Source organism: Petaurus breviceps, unplaced genomic scaffold (genome assembly GCF_028583685.1).
Source record: "Petaurus breviceps papuanus isolate PSGF00001 unplaced genomic scaffold, PetGlider_PUasm1.0 91133, whole genome shotgun sequence".
Lineage (NCBI taxonomy): Eukaryota > Metazoa > Chordata > Mammalia > Diprotodontia > Petauridae > Petaurus > Petaurus breviceps.
In genome coordinates, this window is record NW_027187419.1 from 92,199,599 (window position 1) to 92,222,945 (window position 23,347).

Below are 23,347 nucleotides of genomic sequence, written 5' to 3' on the forward strand. Positions count from 1 at the left end.
AAGGTCTAAGCAAAAAATTTGCCAAGTTGCTTACTGAGACCGTGAGTTAGTATGCTACCTCAGAACTGATTTTTCACTAATTAGTGATAGCTAATTAGTTATCAGGGGGATGGTCTTTTCTTGTTCTTACCACTCATTTTTGGTGGTCTAACTACAAATCACTCTTACAAACTTTTAGAAGTTTCTGGCTGCTTGCAATACTTTTCCTTTGACTTAGGAGCTCTGTATTCGGGGAGCTCTGGATTTTGGTTATGACATTCCTTGAAGTTTTCATTTTGGGCTTTCTTTCAGCAGGTGATTGGTGGGTTTCCTGATTAAAGTAATGACCCACTGAGACTCCAGAAGTCCAGTGATAAAGAATGCTACCCACTTCCCAACAGAGAGATGACAGATTAAACATGCAGCATGAGAAACATTTTATGGTCAATGTGAGAATCTGTTCTGTTGAACTAGGCAAATTTGCTATAAGGGTTGTTCCTCCCCCCCCGCCCCCAGAGGGAGGAAAGAAAATACATTTTTGTTAATTGAAAACAAAATTTAATTTAAAAAGAGAAAAGACTATACTGGAGAACTCTGGAATGAGCTTAATGAAATGTCCTTATTCTCTTTGCTTCTGATTATTCAATTAGTAATAGAAAGAAAAATTTCTGCATAAAATAAACAAGTTTTCTTTTGAAGTGTTATTCTCAGAACAAGGACAGTTCCCAAAGGAAGTGGAGAGACAGACATCTGGAGACCTGCATTTCCTGAATCCCACATTACAAGTTCTAAGCACAGTCTTTGTACCATGGGGAGGAATTTCAGACATTATCCTTCTTGGCATTTGGGAGCTTTTGATATATTTATTGGTAACAGAAAAAAAAATAGATACAAGCTTCCATAGACAACATTATATGGAATCCAGACAAAGAGAAATGACAGAGTAGTTTTTCTTTTAAAAAAAATTGCATTAGTGACTTACATCTCCATTAAAATAAGCATTTTCAAGAGACAGCATTACCACCTCTGAACAATTTAGAGAAGAGGATGCAGAGGAAAAGGCAGGAAAGGGGAGGGGAATGATAAAAGAATAGTTATTTAGGGCCTGTTCTTTTCAGCATAAAGTGTTTTTCCTGCTTTTAAATTATTTGGCCACCTTGTTTCAATCAACCCAGATGGAAAACTAGATTAAAATCGCACACTCTATTCAGTGATTCCAAAAGGAAAAGAAGGAAAAACAGCCTCTGAATTTTTTCTTAAAATGCCAAACCTGCTTATGAATATGTTGTATGATTCCTTTAATCCCAGTCAAGATAGCGTCCTTCAGATATTGAAAAGCTTTCGTGGGGCACAGGGATTAGATTTGTTCCATTTGGCCCCAGAGGACAGAACCATGACCCATGGACGCAAGTTGCAAAGAGTCACATTTAGATTCCAGGTCAGGTCTAAACAATTAGAGGGGAATTCCAAAAAGTGGAATAGGCTTCCTCTTGAGGTAGTGAGTTACTCCTTCCTGGATGCCTTCAAATAAAGGCTGGTTATTCACTTGTTGGGTGCATGATAGAGGGGATTCTTTTCTCAGGTATGAATGGGACTAGATGGCCTTTGCATTCCCTTCCTGTACCGAAATTTAGTGATTCTGGGATCTAAAACATATTTTTAGCAGTATTGTTAGTGGATGCCAGGGGAGCTGCAGTTTAAGAGTAGTTATGATGGTTCTGATTCCACATGAGATAATCATGATTGAATTACAAATAAAACTAGTTTGTGTTTTAATTTTATTTGTTGTTCATTTATTCTTTTGTTTAACTTTTATTCTTATGAAGTTAAGCATGGTATAGTGGATAGAGAATTTGTCTCAGTCAGGAGGACCTGAATTCAAATCTCACCTCTGATACATGTTGGCTGTGTGACCATGGGCAAGTCACTTAACCCTTTGGTTCTCTTGGAAGCTCTCTAAGATTTTAAGTTGCAGCAAAAATGCTGATTTTCACTGAAAGAGGGAATTTTTTTCATCTGGGAGTTCCCTACTACCAATGAAATCACAGGTCTAGTCCAGTTTCCATCATTTTTATTGCTAGTGAAAAGGTGTAAGTGATTTCTACAGGTGATAATCATGAGTAATATTACAGAGATAAGATGGAGTATTGTATGTTTGGTGAACAGTAAATAAACCTATCTGGCTGTACTAGGTGGTTCATGAAGAAGGATAATGGGGCATTAGTTTAGAAGGGTAGTTGAGGAATTTACATGTGAAGCTGAGGAGCTGATTTTTATTCAGTGGGCGATGGGAGACATCTGAGGTTTCTGAGCAGGGAACTGACATGAAGATCACTAGTTTTTAGAAAGATGAATCCTACAGTGTGTAGAATGAATTAGAGGTGAGGTCACACCAGGGACAGAGAAGCCAGCTAAGAGGCTAGCCATGAAGTGTAGTCTTAACTAGGGTGATGGCAAAAAGTAATCAGAGGAATGCTGGGGGAGGGACAAGGGCAAGCCTTGGTGACTAAAAGGGAGAACAGTGAAACCACTGAGAAAAATGTGCAAAGTAGAAAGGAGAGGGAGATTTGTGAGGGAATAGGATGAGTCTAGTGTAAGGTTGAGTTTTAGACAGTGTGGCCCAGGCAACCAGCATGGAGGAGTTAACACCTCTTTCTCTGAGACAAGAGGGAAGCAGAGGGTGGACACAGACATATGTGAGAGGAGTAGTCAGACTAAAAATAAGAAAATGTTAAATTTTGTCAGACAAACAATGAAATATAAACTTAAATCTCTCATTGTACCTTGTGTGTGGCCAGTAAATGTCAGATAACCAGAGGTAGCAAACAGCACACTGATAAATACAGAAATCACGACTGATACATGAATGACCTGAGACCACTTAGCCACTGTGGGTTCCTCCAGGGAACCATAAACTAAGAAGCTGTTATGGTGGCAGATGAATGCTACAACAGAAAATAATGAGAACATTATTAAAACACACTCCATATTTGACCCAGGTTCTCTTCTTTATTCTAGAAAAGGTTGAGAGATATTTGTCTCTGGGGAAGACTAAAGAGTTACAGTCTAGGGGCAGCTAGGTGGCACAGTGTGGAGTCAGAAGGACCTGAGTTCAAATCTGGCCTCAGACACTTGACACACTTGCTAGCTGTGTGATCTTGGGCAAGTCACTTAACCCAAATTGCCTTGCCTTCCCCCCTTAAAAAAAAGAGTTATAGTCTAGATCAATTAATTATAAGTAGACCAATGAAACTCTTTTACAGTCCTAGGAACAAAGAGCCCCCTATAAACACCAGGTTTGTGTGGTAGTCTCATGCCATCTCTAACCAAAACCATCCTCTTTGATGGAGAGTTGGAAATTCATACCTTTTCCTATCAGTCTTCCTGGATAATCTTGGGTTCAAATACTAGAATAGTTTTAGAATGCCAGGCAACTAATAATAAGTATTACCCAAAGCTTTGAAAGAATATCATGATACCTGTTAAATTACCAGGCTTAGAAATATAATTGTTATATTAGAATTATTGGTTTGAAAGGGATTTATCTATGTATAAACAGAGACTTTGGGGATAAATGGGAAGAGTTCATAAATAATTTTACTATGGCTCACATGCTGCTAATAGGAAAAATAAAGTACTAGATATCTACAAATGAACCTAAGTACTTTTAAACTGTACCAATGCCCACAGGTTGAACAAAGATCTGAGTTACTCACTTACCAAATGACATAATGCCAACAGCTTGAATTGCATTGGGTTTTGCAAAAACCCAGGCATCTTCTGTTCTTGATCTAAGGGAAAAGAGTTTTAATATGACAACTTTTAAACAATGTTGTATGATTAGAAGTGATCAAAGAATAAAATTATCAGAGATTTCTTGAAATGCCTCATAAGTTTAAATTTTGTATTGCCAAGCCAATATGTAAGAAACTTATCCCTAATAAGGTGCAAAAAATAAACAAAATACAAATGCAAGACAATAGGAAATTGTACTTATTTTATCTTCTCCACCTTTCATCTTCTGCTGCAGTGCAAGGGTACCCAAGCACGCTTTATACTTCTATGAGAAACAGACTGTTTCACATGTACTTTTATATTATGGGGGAGAAAGGAAGGGAATAAGCATTTATTAAGTGCCTACTGTATGACATGTACTGTGCTAAAATCCTTTACAAATATTATCACATTTGATATTATCATGGGTGGATGGTCAATAGAAAATATGGTCCTTTTTCCTCCTCCAAAATTCTGTACGTATCTATCCCCAAGTCATATTGTCAAGTTGGCCCCGCATGGATTCCAAAAGGCCTTGTCTATATCCTTAAAATATTCTTAAATACAAGATTGTAGCTTTAGAGCTGGAGGGGACCTTGAAAATTCTCTAATTCAACTCTCTCATTTTATAGATGAAGAAAACAAGGACCAGAAAGGCAAAATGATTTTTTGCCAAGAGTCATATTGATAATAAGTGGGAGAGGGAGTAAAAGGGAAGAGAAGGAAAGGAAAAAGAGAGAGGGGAGAGAGACAGAGGCAGAGAGAAGATTTGAACCCAGATCCTCTGACTCCAAGTCCAGTGTTACTTCAGTGATATCACAAAAGTGTCTGTGGTTCTTGAAGTTTCTACCCCTTGGATTTATCCATTAAGGGAACTATATGTTTTAAATGGGTTAAGTTAAGGCATTATGTTTGTTTGGTATGGCAGAGAGCCAAGGGAGCAGATAGTAGGAACTAGTTAACACCTTTAATAGATTACTTTATCTGATTAAGCCATTATTATTCAAACTCTCCTGAGAGAGCCAGGCTCTTCCAGTATGAGTCACAGGATGGGTAAGTTTTGCTAGAGGGGAGACAGTACAAAAAGTAGATCCTAAATTGATGCTCTCGAAAGGCAGGCTTGAACAAGGTGCCACAATTATTAGGGCCTTGGACAACATAAGGGTTCTAGTAATATTAATTTAAACTTAGGGGTTCTTCACTTGGGGTCCATGAACTTAGTTTTTGTTATATATTCCTTTGTAATCCTATGTATTTCAGTTTATATATTTAAAAACATTCTAGAAAGAGGTCCATAAGCTTTACCAGACTGTGTAAGGGATCTATGATACCAAAAAAAGAGAATTAAAACCCCCTGATCCAGAGAGATTAGTTTTGAAGACAAAATTTCTCTATGTATAGTCATTCAATTCAAACCACTCACTAAGCATTTACTAAATGCCTCCCATGTCTCACACACTGTCCTATGAGCTGGCAGACAAAAATGAGACAATGCCTGGCCTCAAGTAGCTTACATTTTAGTGTTAATATATTTAAACTCAAATGATTCTGTGTTCTCAATGACATAGATTGTAACTTATCTATGTATACCCATCCTATGCAACAATTCTCCATGTCGTCCCATAATTTCATTTAAGGAGGTTAGCCCAAAATACTGGATACCTTCCTTCATTTCTCTTAGCATCTCCCAAGATATCTGTGGAGCACATGGGGTGTTCATGTTATCTCTCCCTCTCTCACCATGTTATCATTTTTTTCGATCATACATTTTTTTTGTATGACAGATTTATAGAATCATAAAATGTTAGAGTTGGATGATACCTTAGAGATGATTTAATTTAGAGGCTGTTAATGTAAGTATATATGTATGTATGTTTGTCAAGTGAAGTCTATAGACTTGCATTTAAATGCTTTTAATAATATTTTAAATGCATGAAATAAAATATATAGGATTGTAAAGGAAGTCAATTATATTGATTGGCTATCAAAATATATATTTTTAAAAACAGGTTCATAAACCTCAGGCTAAAATTCCATGATCTAGTCCAACCCATTCTCTTCACAGATGAGGAAGCCCAATTTAATGTTTGGTTTCCATAAAGGGACTGGAGTAGAGCTGGAAAGCACTTTCTTCTGTCTGAATTAGTGGAAACTATGCTTCCTTCCACCTTAGTGGGCCACTATTCCAGAAAAGTGAGCTGATCAGTACAGACACAGAAGAGCTTTGAAAGAAACCTGCAGTCAGCCGGCTGCCTGTTACCAATTAGCCTGCTTCAATTCCCACAGTTTTTTGAGTGGAAGATGCTGCCACCTGCTGCCTCCATCACTGCACTAAGAATGAACAAACAGCCATACCTGTCAACTTTCCCTATTAATGGGACAGCACGCGCGCGCGCACGCACGCGCACACACACACACACACACACACACACACACCCTTTAATTTGTCTCCATTCCTAATCATGACTCAGCTGTGCTAGAACCAACTGACAACTGTCAAAACTCAAAGGTTGCCAGGCTTTCCAAAGCCTTTGAAATGAGTTTTCTCTCCCTATTAACTGCCTGCATTTGAAATCTCTGTTTTTCCAAGGGAAAACTTCTGACAGTAACCCCCTTTTCAAAGCTTTGGACTTAAAAATTGGGAGGAAACTTTCCATTCTCCTCCTCCATTTGACTTTTATATTATCCAAAAATAATGATGCCTTCCTTTCTGTTTCTATACAATTTGGGCAAAAGCAGGGAAAAAGAAGGAGAGAGACATAGGTAAAGGTAGGTAAAAATCCATGTGGCCAACCTCAGAGAAGGAGAAAGAAGTGTTGGGTATGTTTTTTTCCAATACAACAAACTTAAAGACAACTTTAAAGACCTTATCTATTATACTTTGGGTAACTATCAGCTACAAGTTGTTCATGTAGCTGTCGCTCTGTCTTTTAATAGTGTACACTGGGAACTGGGGCTTGGGGAGGAAGGTTTTGGCAAGTCATTAAAATTCTTCTAGATAGATTTCATCATCTGGGGCTTAGACTAGTTGAATTTCAAGATCCCTTCTAAGTTACAAATGTTATGAACCTTCTTTTTATTCACTGCTCTTCCATAAAAGTAGTAAAGTGGATAGAGAGAGAGCAATCCTTGAAGCCAAGAAAACCCAAGTTCAAGTCCCAACTCTGACATGTACAGGCAATATGACCATGAAAAAGTCATTTATTTAGTATCTCAGAGACAGTTAAGACTATGTGACATAGAGAATTCATTGACCCACACTGGAATAGGTAGTTTCCTCACTCAGTAACTGATGGATAGTTCCCATCCCTTGCTTCTTCTTTTATAATAGAAGTGTAGATAGCTGAGGATGTGCAGATAGCATCAGATAATAATAATAGCCATCATTTGTGGATTATTTTAAGGGTTTCAAAGTGTTTTAAAAGTATTCTCATTTGATACTCACAACCACCCTGAGAAAGAGAAGCTGATATTATTCCCATTTTTATAAACTAGGAAACTGAGGTAAACAGAGGTTAAGTGACTTGCCTAGGATCAAACAACTAGTAAGTATCTGAGGTTGGTCTTGATCTCAGGTCTTCCTGATGCCAGGGCCAGAGTTCTATGCATTGTATCACCTAGCTGTCTGGCTGGGAGAAGTTATTGCCTTTGAAGAAGAGATGAGAATATCCTCAACAATAGAACAGATGACATTTTTTTGGATAGTTTTCTGTTGGATGGACTTTTATGCATTTTTGCTTATATAATGCTTTGTTCCTATAATGAGGATCACTTTGGAGTCTTCCCAGGAATATTTAGAAAAAGTTCCTTTTCCACTTTAGCATTCACCATAGCTTTCTCAGTTCCTTTTGATTTTATCATTCAGCTTTATGGGAATCATTTAAAGTGGGTAGTGGCTATGAAGATTGTCAAGTCACAGGAAACTTTCCTTAGTCTCTCAGACACATGCCCAGGAAGGCTGCCATCCTCTCTCTTAATATCAACTTGACAAATAGGTGCCTTGGTAGTACTCAGCAGGAGGTGTCCCTTACTGGATCATTGCTCTTCTGTAAACACCTGTGCATCCACAGCATTATTTCTTTAAGCAAAACAGGTGCTTCCTCTTCAGAAAATCCAATTACCTTGTCCCTTACTAGAAGAAGAGCCAGCTAATTATTCTTTAGCTGTAAGTGTTGTTTTTTTTTAGTGACCAGTCTCTTCCACGTCAGTATACTATTCCACCTTCCTTCTCCATTGCAAAACAACTCAAAATATCATTATGCATCCTCAGATTTTTTTTCTTATTTGTTTTTACCTGGAAGCTCTTCAAATTTTTTTAAAAAAAGGAATTCTTCATTGTTCCTGGTAGTCCTGGGGATTAGAGAAGTGATTCTCTAAACCTTTTATTTTCCCTTTAGAAAGGAGATTAACCCGCATTTTTAGATTTTAAACATAGATATCAATTAACTGGAAAGATTAGAAGGACAGACATCACTTACTAGAAGTGTAATTCCCAGTCCTCTGTTGTTGGTAGCTCTTGGGCTGAATTGTGAGAGTAAACTACCTATTGACCACACCCATTTGTTTTTTGGGGGTTTCTGAGGATGCATTGTCAGAGCAATCTCCCATCCTTTTTACTTAAGATGATACTAGTTTGTCCAACTGTCTTTGAATGGCAGTTATCAATTTTCCAAATGTTGATGGGGGAAATTTGGGAGGGCAGCAGACATGGGTTTTCATTAGGTATGGAACTCTCAGCAAGGAAACTCCCCTTACCCATTCAGATTAGCACCTTATTTGCAATGTGTAATCTTAAAGAATTTCCTGGGACAATGAAAGGTTAAGTGACTTGTCTAGGTTCACATAACCAGTATGTGTCAGAGAGGGGACTTGAATCAGGTCTTTCCAAGTTCCAGGCCGGTTCTCTATCTACCATTTATCATGCTGCCTCTCATGTATATTCATAATAAAATTAAAAAGCACACTAAGGATTTTCATAGATTATTATAGTTTGTGATGTCTATTGTGCCACTTCTTTTTTAAAATAGAATGGAAACAGAGATAGAGAATGGGACCTGGAGCCAAGATGCCTGCCTATATTACAATCCTCCCATAGATGCATCCTGGCTTTGTGGTCATGAAAAAAAATCACTTTTTTTCAGAGCCTCAGTTTCCTCGTCTGCAAACTGAAGGCATGAGTACTCTTACATCCTTCATCCCAGGGCTGTAGTGAGGAAAGCACTGTGCAAACCTGGAAGTGCTACGGAAATACACCTCTTATCATTTTATACCACTTAGGTGGAACTCTTTTTAACATTATGGTCTTTTTTTATGCATGTAGCAAAAAGCACTGAGGACATGCATGACTGGAAGAAGAAGATAGTGCAGTGATGAGGTGAGATGAGAGACAGGAGACAACCCAAGTTATACACTGGTATCCTAAAAAAAGTTGTTTGTTTGTTTTTTTAAAGCAGAGGATAGTTTCCATCATGCATGGAGGACTTATGAAAAGTAATGAAAAACTGCACAGGATGAGAAATTATGGAGGATAATCTGTATCACAGAAGGGAGCTTTTGTTATTCAGTCATTTCAGTTGTGTCCTACTCTTCATGAACCCATTTAAGGTTTTCTCAGCAAAGATACTGGAGTGGTTTGTCATTTTCTTCTCCAGCTCATTTTACAGATGAGAAACTGAGGCAGACAGGGTTAGGTGACTTGCCCAGGGTCACACACCTAATAAGTGTTTGAGGCCAGTTTTGAACTCAGAAAGATGAGTCTTCCTGACTTCCGGTCCAGTGCTCTATCCACTGTGCCACCAACACCAATAAAACCACCAATTCAGTAGGATAAGATTTATATGGTCACTAACTACTAGAACTATTAGATCTGTCAACTTGGTTTTATAGTAATCCCAACTAGCACAGAGCAGTCTGATCCTTCTTTGAAAGTCTGAAGCTAAAATATCCCACACCTTGGAATCTACCCATGTCTATCTCTTAGTCAGTTGCTTACATCCCCAACCTTATGGTAATCATGCTTTGTTGTAAGACTCAACTCAAGTGGACCTGTGTTATCTATTTGGATGTTTCCTCCAGTGTGATAGATCACAGCCCTTTCATACTTGCTCATCAAGTGTTTCTTGCCCATGTCTTGCCATGAGCTCATTATAGGAGGTTCACCTATCCTCTTAGAAAACTGCTTTTTCTTTAGATTTCATTAGTTACTAATTGGGTACTGGACAGTCCAACTGTTATCCCTCATTCTCACTATGTTATTTTTCAAGTAAATATCTCCCTAATAATATCTATTACTCTGGTTCTTCAAAATTCTCTCTTCATTATGTGTCATAGGTTGTTCACATCTATCATCCCTCTACTTTTCACCCTGTGTAATTTTTAATTCTTTAGAGACTATAGTGTTCTATGAGTTGTAGCCATACAGCTATTTCTATTAAAAGGATGAATCTTTGTTTCTTGGAGAAGTTGCAGTCATTAAAGGAGCATTACAATTTCCCAAGGGGAATCTACCCTGTGTTTGTCCTGTTTAATTCTAGTTCCACTTCATTTACAGTATTTGTAATTCATAACACATATGTGTATACATACATACCCACTCACACAGGCAAGGTCTATACTGGCATGTCATAATTTGGGCAACAGGCATTCTTTTTCCATTTGATTTTACTATGTGGATAGTTAGGCCAAATTATTCCCATTTCTTTAACTTGAATCTCCCATGAGAATCAGTAAGATATCCTTCCACTTAGATACAATTTCCTTCTTGTCAAAAATGTCAAGATTGATATGATTTAGTTCCTTTTGTAGTATGTTCACTCATTGGTTGTGGAACAAGGATTACTCAGTTATCATCCCAAGGTGGTCTAAAAACTGAAATTCTTAGCTCTCATTACATCTTATGCTGCTCTGCCACTGTCACTACTGCACAGGGCTAAGGGCCATTTAAAATGCATTTTTTGCTTCATGGGATGCCATGGACAAAGAATTCATCACTGATGACAAGTCTCTCTATACTTAGTCTTGGAAAGCAGATTGTCTCTCTCTTTTATTTGTGACTAAGTCAACACTCAAAGTCTTTTCAGAATGACAGCATCTACCAGAATTTGTGTTTTCCTTGCATAGTCTTAGAAAACTCGGGGCAGCTAGATGACACACTGGCCCTGAAGTTGGGAGGACCTGAGTTCAAATCCATCCTCAGCCTCTTAACACTTACTAGCTGTGTGACCTTGGGCAAGTCACTTAACCTCAATTGCCCTGCCCTCCCTCCTCCAAAAAAGGAAAAAAAAAGAAAGAAAACTGAGGGTCACTAATATTATAATATAGCTTTGCAGTGAGCACATGTGGAAGAGTAAGTTTGGTATGATAAATGCAGGATGTTACTGTGAAAAGACTATCCAAATAACTCTCTGAACATAAACGAAAGAGGGAGATAGCTGAATGAAATGGATGAAGGAAAAGTTGTTCAACTAGCTAGATTCCATTTTAGCCCAATAATTCAAATGATAAATTATTACTGTTAAAAATCATCTTTAATATATGGTCACCCTGCTATCCTTTAGACCAAAAAAGAAAGTCTAATATAAGTGTTACTTAGTTATGCTAGTTACCGATGCTTTCACCCTTTTAGCATGAAACAAAGATGATGCTACTACCAGAACAATAGTAGAGTTCACTTTAATTCCCTTAGATTTCACCCTAGGTCATGGCAATGAAAGACAATCCTTATACTTTATCACTGATCAAATTGTTAACAATATTTTTCTTTCAACATTCATTTCTTGAACACTTAATGTTCTTTTCCTGAAAAAAGTCATAGGCTACCCAGTTTTCTTGGCTATTTTTATGTGGAGCTCTTAAAATATTTATTTGACATATGCTTGGCAATCCCAGTGGATATCCATGCCCTGCTCTTACACTCCAAGCTCCTTTATGTCTGATTATTGCTAACTGTTGAATCAGTTTCCTATTTAATGTTGCCATCACTGACATGGTCAAAGAATGCTTGGGGAAATTATAGATAATATCCATTTATTATCTTAGAAAATTACAGATTTTAGACAAACACTTTACATATCAGCAATCTAGTTAAGAGATGGAAGCATCCTTAAATGCAATTTAACAGACCGACTTTAGAAAGTAAAGATCTAAGTAGCTTGAGCTCTGAACTTGGAGGTCTCTGCTCTTTCTTTGTACCATCAGGAATATTTTCAAAAGTCAGTGGTTTTTTTTTTTCTGAAGGTTTCTAAGTCCTAGCTACAAAGTTTATATTTGTGCTCTTCTGAAGGACACCAGCCTAGAGAATATTGCCCAGCTCCCTTTCTCCTTTTAGGGCATGAGGCAACACTCACTTAAAACATGAAGTCGATTTCCCTGAAGGAATCTAAGGTTTACAATTTTGTATTTAAGTTCTGCTGCTTTAAAAGTCTTATACCAGTACTTGAGCCCTAAAGTAAATATATATTCTCATAAGATGAAATTTTATAAATGTAAATAAATAAAAGCAATGTAGGAGAGGGGCTAGACGATGCTGGGAGGCTTTTAGGATCTGGCACAGAGGCCAAACAGACCTGTATTTACATTCTGGGCACTCAGATTGCCTCAGAGTCTATGCAGTTCATAATTTATTATCAAAAGTTGAAATTTCATAAATATAAATAAAGTGATATTAGAGGGAATAGAGGAAGTTTTGGGGATTTGGCACAGAGATCAAACTGGTCTGGGTTTACATTAAGGGTACTTCAATTGCTTCAGAGTCTACCCAGTTTAAGGCATAGTGGCTGTCCTGAAAGGGGATAGAGAGAAAAGAGAGAAATAACATCTCAACCTTTAAGATCAACAGAAACACAGAGAGAGACAGACAGACAGACAGAGACAGAGAGAGAGAGACAGAGACAGAGACAGAGAGAGAGAGAGAGACAGAGACAGAGAGACAGAGAGAGACAGAGACAGACAGACAGACAGAGACAGAGAGAGACAGAAACAGAGAGACAGAGAGAGAGACAGAGAGACAGAGACAGACAGACAGACAGAGACAGAGAGAGAGAGACAGAGAGAGACAGAGAGACAGAGAGAGAGAGACAGAGAGAGAGAGAGAAAGAGCAGCAACTTTTCCCTTAAAAGCAAGACAAACATCTAGCTAGCCAGATAGGCAGATGCATAAACACACAACACTAATAACATCTTGTCTCCTAAAACCAAGAGAGATAGATGGACAGATAGAAATGTACATGCACACACACACACACAGATTTTCAGTTACAAATTTAAAAGGAATGTTTTAGGGGCAAGGAGAAAGTGTTTATACTAAATTCATTGCAACTTTAACTAACCATTTTGCACATGATGCATCCAGTTCTGAAAGAGAACTTTTCTTATTCTAAACAGCTGAGTAATGACAAGATAAAATGATAGCAAAGAAAGAGGAAGGGCTGGCCTGTGCGGCCTCTGAAGCTTCTTCTAGCTCTAGATCTCGAATCCTAAGATAGCTACAGTGATCACAAGCCTATGGGAACATGCTGCAGGGCCGTTGCTTATCATCAGAACATTTTGCCTCCACATTAGGAGATCAAACATTACATCTCTCCATGGCATTGTTCCAAACGTTTTTCTGCTAAGCACGGACACCTTCCAAAGCACACAATCTCTACAGGGACTTTGTTATTGGCAAGAGGACATCATGCATTAACCTCTTTAACCAGACATATCCCTGGAGTTAAGTGCTTTGGCTGGTGTGTAAACAGAGCTCTCCATTCCCTGTCTCATTACAAGCCATTAATGATAAACACAGACCTCTCCCACTTTCTGAGCCCCTTCTCTTATCTGGCTTTCCACTCACCATTTGCATCAGTTGACTTCTTCCCACCTCCTCCATACTTCTTGCTCAATCTGTCCTGGGCAATCAGTGAGAGCATATACAAAATTCCGAAAAGAATTTTTTTATAAAGTTTACTTATACTATTACCCTACATCTAACTCACTGTTTCTGTGCTTCATCCTTTCCATCTCAACTTCACTCAGTTGTGTTGTTTTTTTTCTAACTCAAGAATCAAAGGGGAAAATTACCTTAAAATTTACAGGAAAACAGAGCAAGACTTAACCTATTTTTATCCTGATCTTTTGCTGACACATCATTTTTATTTTCCTCTAAATCAAGTAAATAGCAAAGATTGTCAGATAGCAACAATAATGCAAGTGTTCCTTTAAAAAAAAGGGAGGAATTGAATATTGAAACTTTTACTACTACTAATGTCCAGACTTCTCCTTAGGATAAGACATTTTCTTCACTTTATGTTTAAAATGAAGCATTTCTCATGACTGTTGATAAACCTAGACTACTTACATTCCTTGATACTTAAGCATTATAAAAACGTATTTGAAGAATGATTTCATTCAAATGAATATTTAAATAATACATATCATTTCACAAGTGGGGGACCAAGCAAAGAAGAGATATCATTTGGTAGGACAATCACCCAAAGAGCACTGGAGAAACCATTGATGGGAATAAATAGGCTGTAACATGATCAACTGTCTACCATACATCTCCAACTCCATGCTGTCAAAAACAAGATTCATCATCCCTCCCTTAAATTCACTCTTCCTCCTAACTTCCCTGCTTTAGTTGGGGGCACCACTGTTTTTCTAATCACCCAGGTTTGAAAATGAGGAATCCTCCTTAATTCTTCACTCTTATCTATCTTTCTCTATTCAATAAGTTGTCAGATCTGATTGATTCTACTGCCATGGCATCTCTCACATCTATCCTCTTTTTTAAAGAAATGCTAAGGGTGGAGGGTAAGAGCCAAAATTTTGGAGAAAAGGAAGCAACTCACCTAAGCTCTCCCCCAAACCCTTCCAAAAACCTTTAAATAATGCCATAAAACAATTCCCAGAACAGCAGAATCCACAAAATGAAGGGGTGAAATAATTTTCTAGCCAAAGAAAACTTAGAAGGTCAGCAGGAAAAGTCTGTCACACCTGGGTAAGAATTGAGCACAGTTCAGTGCAGGCCACACCAGCTCACACCCGGCCCCAGCAAACTACAAGCAGGTTTTGGGAACCACTGAATCAGCAGTGCATTTTCTTGCACATAAAAGAGGCAAGAAAAAGCTTTTATAGTGGAGGGGAAGAGGAGGTAGGTGAGAATGAGGGGGAGTAAGTGAACTTTGTCTCATTAGAATTGGTTCAAAAAAGGAATAACATACACAATCAATTAGATATAGAAATCTATCTTATCCTATGGGAAATGGTGTCTGAATACAGACTGAAACATACTTTTTTACTTTATTTTTCTTGAGGTCTTCTTTGTTTATGTTTTCTTTCACATGGTTAATATGGCAATATTTTGCATGACTACACATGTATAACCTATATCAAATTGCTTGCCTTCTCAATGGAGGCAGGGGGTGGAGAATGAGGAAGGGAGAGAATTTGGAACTCAAAGTTTTAAAAACTAATGGTTGTTTTACATGTAACTGGGGAAAAATAAAATGCTAAATACATTCAAGAAAATAAAGGCACTGAAAAGCAAAAAAAAAAAAAAATGCTTAGGGCACTGCCCCAAGCTGGAGTTCTACTAGTAATAGAGGTAACAATAATTGACATTCTTAGTTGATTTCAATAATTCAGAAAGTTAATGCCTGGAATGCTTCATTAGTTGCTAAACAGGTTATTAAATCATAGGATTAAGAGCCAATGGTTTTGTACCCTGAAACGAAAATTCTTTTTCAAAAAGAGCTAACAATTTAGAAATTATCTCATCCAATTTCCTTATTTTACACATAAGGAAAGTGATACCTGGAAAGGTAAAGGAAGTTGTTCAACATCACACAGATAATAGTAGCAGAACTGGGATTTGAACTTAGATATTCTTCCAATATTCTTTCTACAATATTCCTCCCAATTCCTTTGGTTGAAGGACAGAAGGGGAAAAGACATTAAAATGATTGATTACTGAAAATGAACATGGGAGTTTGTAATGGAGACTGTGTTAAAATTATATCTTCTGGTCCCCCTGATCACCTACCTCCTTCTAGTGAGTACAGTAATTAAGTTTATAAGTAGCCCCTATAAAGTAACAATAGCAGGAAGTAAGACTGCAAAGCATGTAGCAAGGTAGGGTAGCTAGATGGCACAGTGGTGAGAGTGCTGGGAGTGGAGTCAGAAAGACTCTTCTTATTGCTTTCAAATATGGCCTCAGATGCTTACTGGCAACTCGACCCTAGGTAAGTAACAATCCTGTTTGCCTCAGTTTTCTTATCTATAAAATGAGCCGAAGAAGGAAATGACAAACCACTCCAGTATCTTTGCCAAGAAAACCTCAAATGGGATCATGAAGAATCAGACATGACTGAAACAAGTGAACAACAGCAAAAATAACAATATTGCAAAGGGGAACCTAGAAGTCACAGATTCCCAAATATCAAAGAAGCATAATCTGCAAACTTCATTATCCCATATAATTAAAAATCACATCCTGAGACTATGTGCAGGGCCTTTTAGTTCTGTGATCTCAGATAAGTTCCAGACATCTTCAGTAAGACCAGTAGAAGACCAAATGTTGCTGACAGCTTTGAGATAATGGTGGATATGTTAATGCACTAACCCTAAGGTAGCATGGCTAGTCTATAAAAGTGAGACCCAAAATTCCTGCTCTCCCCCACCCTGAGCACTCTTTCTTTCTTTTGCTTTTTTTTTTGGAAGGCAATTGGGGTTAAGTGACTTGCCCAAGGTCACATGGCTAGTTTTTGTGTTAATTGTCTGAAGCTGCATTTGAACTCAGGTCCTCCTGACTCCACAGCTGGTGCTCTATTCACTGTGCCACTTTGCTGCCCCCGCCCCAAGCTCTCTTTCATCTCCCACTGGGTCCATAGTACCAAATGCTTCCACCTCTAGTCCAAGGTCAAGACTATTTTTGCCTATTACACTCCCCATTCTCTTCCTGTTTGCCTTCCTCTACTACCCCATCCCAGTTCCCACACTGTCTGCCTCTATACCCTCTTTCACACCATTTGTCTCTGTATTTTCTGTGCTGTTTGACCTTCTACTATCTTTGCCTCATTGAAGTATAATTGAAGCATTGCTCCCTGCCTGCTATCATGATCTTTCTGAAAGAATATCCAAAGAACTGGGAGTATCTGCCCCCATTTCATAATTCCATAAATTAATTAGGAATTCAGAGACATTCAAGAAACTGGAATTCAGTAGCAGACCTGTTCTAGGATCAATTTCTATGTGAATAGAATTTTACAGAAACCATGATGAAGGGAATAGCCTCAATAAGAGCCTATTCCAGATCTAGTCAAGCCTCACTAGAGTGACTGATAAACTATAGCGAGAACTATATAGTGGATAATAAGAACTCTTGAAGATCCTTCCCCACCCTCCCCCCTTCAACTCCCTCCAAAACAGCCTTGTCAATGGAAATTGCAATAAGATGACAGTGAATTCATCCATTTTTCATTATCTTGTTGGGAGACACCTGTGCTCCCTCTGGAGTGAGAAAAACCTGCTAAAAGCAATGAAAGTTGTAGAGGGAACCCCACCACAGAGCTAAGAGCTACCTGCAGAGAAGAATGTGCAGATGGCAGTGAAGACAAAACTCAGGGAAGTTTGAAGAACCATTTGTATTTGAGGCAAAATGTGATTCTGAAGGATTTATACTGGGGTTCGTTCAGGGGCTTCTATTTTGTGTCTCCTTTAAATAAACTTTCTTCCGTAATATTGTAAGCATCCTGTTTCCAGGAGTTAGTCTCAGTATCCTGGAGGGATAGCATGTGAAGATTTTCTTGAGTTTTTCGAAAATGGGCCAAGATTGGTGAGAAAATCCACCCAAATAAAGCCATTGACATCATGTCGTCAGAATCTCTGAAAAAACGGGAATGAGTAGCACCTAGGTCAGTGATGATCAGCAATGGAGCCAATCTCCTACAGCATGAGTCAAAACTCTACCCAGGAGAGGATACAATTGAACACGTATGCAAGTTCAACATGTGATAGTTCCATTGTACCTTGACCTTGAGAGAACCCATTTTTTTAAATATTGTGTTTACTTCTGGGCTCTGTATTCTAGGAAGGATATTGAAAAGCTGAAGTGTCTAGGAGAGAATGACCAAGAATATGGGAAAGAGCCTCAACATATACCACGTGAAGCTCTGTTTAAGGAACTGAGATGTTTGGCCCTGAAAAAAAAACCTAGAGGACACATGATAAGTGTCTTATAGAAGGGCTGCCATGTGGACAAGAGATTTGACTTGCTTTGCTTGGACCCAAAGAACAAAACTGGAAGACTGCATGGAAGCTGCAGAGGCAAATTTAAACTTAATATCGAGGATGATCTTTCATAAAATGAAAGTTATCAAAAAGTAGAATAGGCTACCTCAGACTGCTGTAGGCTCCTCTTTGATGGAGGTCTCTAAGCAAAAGACATAGTTATCACTTGATAGTAAAGGTGATTTTTAATGAGATGAGATATGGAATGGCTTAGATAGCCTCTGTAGTACTTTCAGACTCTGAGATTGTGATTTTGTGATACAAGGGTATTTCAGGCTCTGCATATGCAATATGCTGCCTAAGTGTCAGAAGTGGGGGGAAAGGACATTTTAAAAATAACTTGGTGATTGTAGTGGTGACAAAAATTTTCAAGGTCAGCTTTGACAAAACCCACTGAGTTCTCATTTTTAGAATCATGCTGTCAGCTAAATTAGTTGATATAAAAACAGAAAAACAAAAATGTTTCCTTCTTCCCACATGCTTTCATAGAAGATTATGTAACTAGCAAGATAATTAGCTAATATCTAGATGTAATTCACAGATTTGGCAAACCAAAAGAAATATGATTTCTTTGTAAATAGAAGTTATGGCTTTGTAGAGAGTACTTAATCTTTATACCTTGGCCATTCCAGTTTCCCCCTGAACCCAAAGAAATGGACCACAGATTCTATCTTCAATGTGAAAATTGGTTTTCTGTTTATACTTCCATTGAAAAAACTGAATTGATCTCTCTACTTGAATTTTCATATATCTCTCCTTCATTTTCTAAACTATAGACCTTTCCAGAAAAGCAACAACAGATGACTATAGTCAACTGAAGGACTCCCAGCATGAGTTATTATACTCATTCATTCATATGTAAAGTTGAATAAAAAGCCTTCTTAAGTGAACATATTGAAAAACATTTCCTGCACAGTGCTTGCAAGTATGATCTTTAGCCCACAAAAGGACTTAACATTTTTCATATTCTCTATATAGAATTTCTTTTTTTGTCTTTTTTTTTTTGGAGGGGGAAAGGCAGGGTAATTGGGGTTAAGTGACTTGCCCAAGGTCACACAGCTAGTAAATGTGTCCAATGTCTGAGGCCGAATTTGAACTCAGGTCTCCTGACTCCAGGGTCATTGATCTATTCACTGTGCCACTTAGCTACCCCTAAATAGAATTTATTTAGAGTTTCTTTTTTTTTTGTAAGCTTGAGGTAGTGGTCATTTTGTCCATACTTGAATGCCATCATGTGAGTGATGAAAAAATTATTTTACTTGATGACTGTATTTTAGGCATAGTCTGTGCTACTCAATCTCTGCCTAGACTTACCCATCAGATCTATCATTGAATTTTACCAAAGTGATTTGGCCTCAGGAAAAAAACTAGTATTCTTTGTCATATCACCACAATTTTGTATGCATTTCACAATTACAGAAATTTGGTCAATTTTTTCAAAGAATTGTTACTTCTCTTACCATGGTTCCATGTTATCTACTAAATAAAGTTCAAATTAATGGTATGGAAATCTAAACCCACATGCATATTTGATGAAGTGGGGTATAAGCATTGCAAGTCATGCTTAGAAATGTAATGTGATTGATTGTACTGTAATAAAGGAGACATACAAAGGGTACACAACTGAGTGTTTTGACTGTAACATAATTTCTATCCTGAGTGAAAATTATGCAGCAGTACCTCAATTGATCTTCATTTGTAAAAATGAGTGAGTAAACAAAAGAAAGGATTTTTGATAAGTGGTAAAATGAAGGTTTTCATGGTGAAAGTACCTTTGTTTGAATATGCCTTTGATTCTTGCAAGCAAAACATCAGAAAAAAAGGATTTCTTTACTATTGCTTTGGTATACTAGCTGAGTTTCTGGAAAACAATTAAACTGGTCTATCACTTAAAATTTTTAGAAAATAAATGGTTACAAGTAAACCAAAGCTAACATTATGTCTCAGAGAGCCCCAAAGCCCCTGGACTATGAATATTTGAAATTATGTCAAAAAGTAGAATTTATGGCACTATGGAAAAGGAACTTGAATTGTGTGCTTTATTTTTAAAACACTGTTGCTAAAAACGTGTTTCCATAGTAACAAGGTCAACATCAGCAGCTACTGTAGACTTCCCCCCATCTTTTTTTTTTTTATAGTGGGTTTCAAGATCTGTTTCAAATACCCACTTTAGAAACTCAATGAGAGAGCAGTTTTCTTGATCCATCTGAAGCAAAATGAAGCAAAACACACGCACACACAGAGCACTGAAGGGCTCATGTTTTATAGATTATGAGCATTCATAGTTGTCACATTTTCAGCAAGAAGTCAGTCCCACTAGCTACCATGCCAACACCCAAACATGTTCTGCTATAAGACTGATCATCTATCAAAATAAACAGAAGGTTATTTACAATCTTATTTAAACAGAAAAGAGAAGCTTCATGGTATCTAAAAACACCCTTCTTTTAACACCTAAATATTGAAAATACTAAATTAATAATCCCAAATATTAGAAAATTTCATATACTCACATGAACCTTACCATTTGTTAGAAGAAGAGCAATCATAAAGCTGTCAGATTTCATTGCCATATGAACTAAGCAGCTATTTGGCCACAAAATAAAATCATTTAACCTAAGACCTGCCTCAATCAAATGACAATTCCATGAAGCAATCCCTGGTCACCCCAACTGGAAACAATGCCCCACATTTCTGAATTCCTGTAACTCTTCTCTTATACTAGGCATCATATCCTATCTTGTTTATCTGTTACAGTTATTTGTACATACAGTTTCTCTACTGAGAGAAAACTGGAAAAGTTTTTGGATTTGCATTCCCATTTACTTACCACCTGAGAAGTGTTGTTATTTAACCACAATTACTCATCTCTAATAGGAAAATAGTAATACTTTCACTAATTACAGGCTTATTGTTAAGAATCAATGAGATAATATACATGAAGTATTTTGTGTACTGTATATATTGCTACATAAGTTATTATTAGCTTATTATTTTCTTGTAAGTAGGAACTTTGTAAGATTCATCTTTAAATACCCCACAGGAATTGGCAGAGTACCTTGCACATAGTAGGTACTCTGTAAATACTTATTATTGAATGAAAATCCCTAGATACTTCTAGTGGTAGGTAACATTGTGCTAATTGCACGAGGCCCTGAAATGTTGTATCGCCTCCTAAATGAGATTAATTTAATAAAAAAAATTAGGTCTAATTATCAACCCAAGAAAATCCAAATGGAAGAAGAATGCTTATTCTTCAGAACAAGATATACAGGTGAATGGACAACCTGTCCATTAGTATATATGTCTTTGGTAGACATTGAATATGAACAATGAACTAGGCCCAGAACAGAAAATGAGTAGGAGAGCAGGTTGGACTGCCTTTGGGAAATTGCAATTGCATTTAATAAACCAAGTTTCTCCCCAAAATAGAAGTCTATCATTTTCACACTGAATTTTTTTTTTGTGTTGGTTGATATTATATGGATGTAAATGAGGAAATGCTACAGTTGCCAAAGAATTGAAGCTGAGGCACATAGTGGTCATTAATAGGGTACCACACTTTACCAACCAAGAAGTGCCCAAGTGCATTGGTCTAAGGGATGCAATCAGGAAGATGTATGACTGGAACAGAATGCAGTGCGGGCAAATGGAATCCTAGGTGCTCCTTGGTGGTCATACAATGGGAAGAGAACTAGAGAAAGATTTCCCAGCATGATACATGAACCTCCTGGGGAGAGCTTATGGGAGGACATGGAAAAAAGAAGGATAGGATGAGAAGGTATGGAAAAAGTTACAATTTATGTAGGTACATTAATGAGATCACAACCATTGTTGTGTAAGAAAAATGATAATTGTTGGATAATTACTCAATACTAGATCCAAATTTAAACGAGTGGAGGCACACACATCTTGTCTAATTAAGGCAGCATATTAAGATGGAAAAGCACCGGATTTGGAGTCAGAAGACTTGGATTAAAGTTCAGGATCTGCTACTTACTACCTGTGTGACCTTGGGCCAGTCATTTAACCATTTTAGGTCAGAATTCCTTATTTGCAAAATAAAGGGATTGGATGAAAGGATTCCTAAGGTTTCTTTCAGCTCTAAATCTATGATGTTATCATCTCTGATAGGAAGTGACCATTAAACATTTATAGCCATCTTTTTAATCTTTTCTAAAAGACTTGTTCACTTGAATGTCATTCCTTTCAGGCTGCATTTGTTTATTGCATATTCTGACAACCTTGCATTAGCTCCATTTTGTCTACCTAAGTCTAAATTAAGGTATCAAAGATCCTACATAACCTGCCCCCAATTTACCTTTTTCTCTCAATACCTCACTCAATACTTACTGTCAACATGTACCTAATACTCCAGCTAAACTATTATTGCCTATTATAAACTATTATAAAAGTGTTCCATATGTTCTTGCCTTTGGTTATATACTGTTCTTTCTGTTTGGAATAATCTCTACTATAATTACCATATCCATTTATCAAAATCCCACTCACTCTTCTGGATTCACTTCAAATGCCATATCTTTCCTTAACAAAAAAAAAAAAAAGATAGGAACACTAATTGGAGACTCATAGTTGATTTATTGATTCCATTCCTCTGTGTCTCTTTATCTTTTGTTCTCTCCTGCCTGCCTCCAACCATTCCTTCTTTTTTTTCTCTCTAATTTGGCATCATCATATTAAAAAAATCAACTTTTAAAAAAGTGTAATAGGCATTTGAAAAGTGGTTGGAACTCTAGGATTTATAATTCAGAAGAATTAGCATTCACTTACAGTTCTAAGATTAATTTGGATATTAAGATCTTCGAACTAGAAGAAAGACTTGAACCACACCCTGGAGTTTTAAAAGAGACACCCACAATCTATGGGAGAACAGCCAGAGAGAAGTTAATGGACACTATAAGAGCATATTAGTGGCACCAATAGGGAGAGTAGGTCCCTAAGTCTGCCTTGGACTTAAACTTAACTAGAAAGAATTGTAACATGGGGTGAGTAACCAAAAGGAAAAACTGAAGGAGGGCTGAGGTGAGCCATCAGAGAAAGACCAGTAGGCTCTGCATTTCTCTTGGAACAGAAGATTCAGACAGAAGGTTTCAGGTGGGAAATTACTCCCAAAGTTTTGGTTTTTTTTCTCAATATTTCCCACCCCCTGCTTGTCCAATAACAGACACTATAATGTATTCTGGTCACTAGGATAGGAGATTAGGATAGAGAGTCCTAATGACTTTTTTTGTCTGCTCCACCAAAGTCCATAAAAGAGTAGAGAAAGGGGCCATGTGGAACTAAGGGATGTTTTATTGCCCTGTAG

At 37.5% G+C, this 23,347-nt stretch overlaps 1 protein-coding gene across 1 annotated transcript in view; it reads right to left on the reverse strand.

The window, feature by feature from the left end:
* The window catches only part of SLC38A11 (solute carrier family 38 member 11), a 70,581-nt gene that overhangs the window by 18,467 nt on the left and 28,767 nt on the right, over window positions 1-23,347 (reverse strand). The window contains exons 8-9 of the mRNA XM_069079977.1: window positions 3,700-3,770; window positions 2,763-2,924 (exon numbers count right to left, since the gene is read on the reverse strand). Coding sequence (XP_068936078.1) covers window positions 2,763-2,924; window positions 3,700-3,770 — 233 coding nt within the window. The remainder of the gene's footprint in view (window positions 1-2,762; window positions 2,925-3,699; window positions 3,771-23,347) is intronic.